Source organism: Blennius ocellaris (assembly GCF_963422515.1).
Source record: "Blennius ocellaris genome assembly, chromosome: 10".
NCBI lineage: Eukaryota > Metazoa > Chordata > Actinopteri > Blenniiformes > Blenniidae > Blennius > Blennius ocellaris.
The window spans coordinates 22,409,090-22,415,007 of NC_137659.1; the positions used below are offsets into that span (position 1 = coordinate 22,409,090).

A 5,918-nucleotide genomic window follows, 5' to 3' on the forward strand; every position below is an offset into this window, starting at 1 on the left:
TTAACTTTTCAATATTGTTATTATTTTTGATGTACTTTTATAAGATTTTTATGTTAAAACCATAAAACAGTTTGTCTTTTTTTTAACTATTAGGAGTTTGCATGAAGTGATAAATTAATATTTGATGACATACCTGAGTTAGTCCATATTTAAACTGTAAAATAATTCTCATTATTTCAAACAGAACAAACTTTCTTCCTCTTCCTGCACTTTAGTTTGGTTTGATATAAACTTGTGAACCTGAACATCACAGAGGAACCTCAGTCTGACAGATGGTGACACTTTGGGTTTTGGCTCCAGCAGCTTGTCCAACACCGAAAAAAGGAAAGAGTTTCTCAGTGAAAGTGTCTTTGTAAGTGTAGATGTGACTCAGGTCTCCAGAGTCGTAGAAGGAAACCTTCCCCTTGTCGTAGTCCAGCTGGACTCTGATCCTCTGGAGACTCTCCTTCACACTGACTGGTTCTCCATCACCATTAGTGTATCTTCCATCACCATGCCATAAACACCAGATTCCATGTTTGGGAGAAGCAAATCTCTCTCCCTTCCTGTCAACAGACTCTTTAGCCAATCCAACAACCCAGAATGGAAGATCTCCCACCTCCACCTCCCAGATGTGTTTCCCTGAGCTGAAGCCCTCAGAGCCCAGAACATCACAATACTTAGTGAATCTCTCTGGATTATCAGGAAGTTGCAGTTTGTCTCCATGTCTCACACTGGTCAGATCATCAGACAGGTAGAGGTTGTACGATGCAGTGTTTGGGTCCAGAATGACAGGAGTGAAGTGGACCTGGTCCTTCATCTTGCTCCAGACTGAGAAGGCCAGGTTTCCCAGGTGTTTGGCCACATCTATGAGCAGTCCTGAGGGCAGCTGTGGATCTGACAGTGAGCCCTGGGCTCTGGCTCGGCTCTGAACGTCTCTGTAGCTGCTGAGGAACGCCACGCTGGCTTTCTGCAGCTCTGCTTCAACAGCACCTATGCAGTCTGAGAGGGAGGAGATCTGCTCCTCAATCGTCTTCATCTCTCTGCTCACACGCTCTGCCTTCTGCTCCTCTTCCTCCCTCAGAGCTGCCAGTCTGGACTCCTCTTCCTCTCTCAGGAACTGGTGCAGCTTGTTGAACTGGGCTCTGATCTGCCTCTCTGTGGACTCCAGCTGCTTCTTGGACTCTCGGACCAGGTCATTGTATGTTTTCTGTATGTTTTGGTGTTTGTTCCTCTGGTCCTGCAGAGACTTGAAGTCACATCTCAGCTGCTCCTTCAGATCGTCCACTGCTTTTCCTAAAGGAAGCACTTTGTGGCTGCTGTCATGAGGAAAATGGCAGACGGTACATAAAACTCTCTGCTCATCCACACAGAACAGTTTGGGCTCTTCTTGGTGTTCACGACACACCAGCTCCCCCTGCTGGTCGTTCTCTTCTCCCTCAGATGATCCAGATTTGTGTCTGCCAGCAAAAGAGTCTGCCAGCTCCTTCAGACCAAAGTTCACATCTGGATGGTCTTTGGAGGATTTTCTTTTACAAACAGGACAGTTTTGGTTTCCAGCTTTTCCCCAGAATTGCTGCAGGCAGCTTGAACAGAAGCTGTGGTGACAGCTCAGAGACACGGGTTCTAGGAATGTTTCATCACACACATAGCAGCTCAGGAACTTCTCGACAGCAGGACTTCTTCCTGCCATTTCTTCTTCAACTGTCAGCAGGACTCACCAGTTCAGTCTCTTCAGGGTTCCACTGAAAATCCTCCAATTGTGTGTTTTTCAGCAGAAATGTCAGCCTAAGGTGGAGTCGCTGCTCCGTTCAGCAGAATACTTTCACTTTCTCCTTCCTGATAGCGATGATCGAATTTGAACGAATCGTTCAGAACACGCGAGTCACTTTACTGAACGGTGACTCACGAGTTTTCACATTCATTAACTCGTTCACTGAGTCATTCTTGCTACAGCCTCCAGCTGCAGAGAGGAAAATATAAATGTCACTGTTCTGCTGCTAGTCGAAGTCCATTACTCACTTTAGTCGCCCTGTGAGAAAAGCAGCAGTAAAGCTGAAAGAGCTGCTAAAAGAGCTCGAAGCCGAGCCGCTACCGCTCGCTGCTGAGCAGCTTCCGGCTCCTTACAGTCACACGAGGCTTTCAGCAGCTCGAGTCAGCTCGTTGGTGAAGTTCAGCCCGAATGACCGACTCACCTCGCTTCAGTCGTTCAGCTCACATGCCCGAGTCACCTCGAAACTCGAAAGAGTCGTTCACTGAATCGGTCAGTGGCACTTCCGCTGTGTCGTTCACCTCATGAGCGGTGAGCGGTGAGTCCTCCGCCCCTCCCTCACCGGAAAATCTGCAGCGGCGCTCGGAACGTTTCTGAGTGACGGCGGAGAAACAAAAACACACGTTGTTTGTTTCACAAAGCTTGTAGAGATAAATACATGAGTAATACATTAATAAATACACAATAAACAGTGTTAAAATACGACTGTATTTGTAAAAAAGAAAAAGAATATTGGAAGGGAAAAAAACCCTGTAAAATCACATGTATATATTAATATATACTGTATATCTGCCATTCTGGATGCCAGGTATTTATTCAGTTTAATCATTCATCTAATTTATTTTCTGATTCAACTAAACCTCAAAAACAACACACATAATGGAGAATAATGAGACCAGGACCACTAAAAACTAATGTGTACTTATTGTTTATTTTCCTCAGAAGTGTTTCAGCATTTTACTATGAATACATGATTCTCCCCCTGGTTCATGTCGCAGTTCAGCTGAGTCTCCAGGTCCTGGAGCGGGTGGAAATAGTGCGCATGCGCAACTGAATCAAATGGCTCAAATGACTCAGACAACCGGTTCACTTGGATGAACGACTCAAAAACACGTGAGTCCGTTCAAGGAGTCGGGTTTCTCATCACGAATTTGAATCCCCCACATGATGAAGTAGGAGCTGCACTACTTCTGCACTGTGTTCAACCATTGTGTCAATAAGAAGTGCTGCTGTGAAGACAACTATTGTCACACTGAGTGTTGAACATCAGCTACTTTCTCCTGTTGATTGAAACCTTGTTGGACACATGGAACATTGGCTGTGGATTCTTCTTGCTGCTCTTTTCTTTGGTAAGATACAAAACTCTACATGTTTCCTCTTCAAACACTTGAACACATTACTGAGCTCTACATGAAGAACTTTGAATGTTCAGGATCCAGAAAATCACTGTCCTTCATTTCTGCTGCTGTTTGTTTCCTTGTAGAAACACATTCAATGTTTCATTGCAAATCTTCATTTCTGATTAACTATTCAAATACACAGATTTTTCTCCTTCAATGAATCGACTTTATTTATTAATCTCTTCCTCTTTATGTTCTCTTCTTCTCCAGAGTGTAAAGGAGAAGAAAAGTGATTCAGCCACCAGGAGACGTTATTGAAACTAAAGGACACAGAGTTATGTTGAAATGCACTTTTAAGACCACTGATAAAAATCCATATTTGTTCTGGTACAAATTTGAACAACGAGTTACCCAGAGTACATGCTGAAGCGAGTTTTGAATACTGATTTGTACTTTTGATACCAGTGACTCATTTTCAAAATTGTTGTGGTACAAACAAGAAGTAAACCAAAGCATGTATTGAAAGTTTACTCAACAACAGTGGAGAATGCTGCAGGGTTCCCTGAAGACAGATTTGATGCTGAGTTCAAAGAGAAATCAGTTCCTCTGAACATCCAGAATGTTGAGCTGTGTGACTCTGCTGTGTACTACTGTGCTCTGCAGCCCACAGTGACAGGAAACAGTACAACTGTGTACTCAAACCTTTGGAGCAAAGACAATGCAATACTCCACTACATCCACTAGAGGGCCTCACTGTCCGTTAAACCTCTGATCTGTGACTCTTGGGACTGAATAACAGAAATGAAGCAGTACTGATCAGACACAGAAACAGATGTGATGTGGAAGAACAACTAAATCCCATTGGTCGAATTGAACAAAGATCATATCAAGACATATTTGGCTCCGCCCACTGAACCTCAGCTCATCCTCATTCAACTGCAGTGGAAGAACTCTGCTGATCTATGTGTCTTAATAACTTTAAAGTCCTGTTGCTTTCCCTCTTTGTGCTTCTCTCTCACATTAGAGGTGAGTTTAAGAACGTCTCATTGAAGCTGCTGTGTTCATAAAATGTCTTACTGACCAACAATCATTGTTTCATCTCACTGGATTTGCTCTTTGACATGAAGTTGTGTACAAACTCGTTCAACACCTGGCAGCCATGACGAGCTACTGCCAAGGTTTTTGATGTAAACGCAGTCCCCTGGTTTAAACAAACGCTCCTGAGCATGCAGGAGTGGTCGAGCTTCCTGCTCCTCTTGTGAACGCTCCACTCTGGCTTTCACATCTGGGCGCAGCAGATCCAGGAGAGATTTAGGTTTCCTCCCCACGAGCATCTGGGCCGCGGTCAAGCCAGTGGTTGAGTGAGGGGTGATGCCATACTGGAACAGGAAACGTGAAAGTTTGACTTCCTGTCAATTTCCTGACATTTTCCACAGACCTGCTTTCAGCGTCTCAACTGCACGTTCTGCTCGGCCACTGGAGGCGGGGGGACAAGGTGCAGTGCGAACGTGACGAATTCCAATTTGTTCCATGAACACTTTGAAAACATCACTGGTGAAAGTGATGACATTGTCAGTGTCACGAACAGGAAGCTTGTTCCTTTATTTTGATGCACTCACAGCACTTTATAATGTTCATCAGCACTTTAAGAAGCACACGGCACTTTGAGATCAAGATATTTGCACATATATAAATGAATTTGCACACAATTGTTGTTTTAACTTATTTATTGAGTCTTCTGTTGTGGATAGGTCCGGCCACCTGTGGAGAAACACAACACTGAATGGAGCAATGTGCAATATGTGTATTTAAGACTATCTTATTATTTTAGTTGTTGATGTGTGTGCTGTGAATGTTTGAAGATGTGGTGTGTGAGGAGTTTCCACTTACCTTGTCTTGTGTTCAGGCTGGTGTCCAAGTAAAAGATTCCCCCGGGGACAGACACCATGGAAGAAGGTTCCGGGCTGAACCAACAGGAGGAGCAAGTGGGGGTGTTGCAGAGTTTTAGTAGGGTTTAGGATTTAATTTACTATTTAGGTGTTTGGTTTTAGAGGTATTGGTTAATAGGAGTTTTCTTTCATTAAGTTATAGTTAGGGTTTTGGTTTGGAGGATTTTAACTTAGTTTTTAGACACTAATGTTAACTTTTATTACCTAGGGAGTTTTAATGGTTCCACCCAGTTCAGGGAAGTGTATTTAAGGCGCCTTTGTACATCATTCACTGTTCTGCTGCTGGAGAAGCCACACTCCTCAATCCTCCAATGCATTTTTAGCACTTTGTAAGTTTTTGTTTTGGGCACTTGTGAAAATAAAAGAAAGAAAGATGTGGACCACCCACAAAGCTGACTCCTCACTGATTTTACTCACTGCTCAAACCGCTCGTCAGCCACTCTGAGGCCACGTCGGAGATCCGAGGTCTAACAGTCAGTGACAACTGTGTCTGGCAAACCATGAGTAGTGAAAACACTTCTGAGAGTATACGTGGTGACTGAAGCTGTGATGTTGGACATAATGTGTTCTTCCTGCCACTTGGAAGGCGAGTCCACTACCACTAGAAACATGTGACCCATAAACGGAGCGGAGAAATCCAGGTGTCGTCAGGACCATGGATGGCTCGACGACTCCCATGGGTGGAGCGACGCGGCTGCTGGCATCTTTTGGTTTCTCTGACATTGTGGACAAGCTTCTACCTTTTCTTCTCAGGCAGCATCCAACCCAGGCCACCACACAAAGGACCTGGCGAGGCTTTTCATCCGGGACGCCCCTGGATGGGCTTCATGCAGCACTTCCGTGATCTGCGTTCTCCCTGGAGGCGGGACAATGACTCTG

General features: G+C 44.5%; 1 protein-coding gene across 1 annotated transcript; it reads right to left on the minus strand.

Annotated features, from left to right (window-relative positions):
- Positions 1 to 247: 247 nt before the first annotated feature.
- LOC308135247 (nuclear factor 7, brain-like) lies at positions 248 to 1,754 on the minus strand (the record flags this gene model as incomplete). The annotated part of the gene is made up of 1 exon (XM_080503144.1): positions 248 to 1,754. The coding sequence occupies exon 1, from the start codon at positions 1,670 to 1,672 to the stop codon at positions 248 to 250; it is 1,425 nt and encodes a 474-aa protein (XP_080359270.1). The 5' UTR covers positions 1,673 to 1,754.
- Positions 1,755 to 5,918: the final 4,164 nt, after the last annotated feature.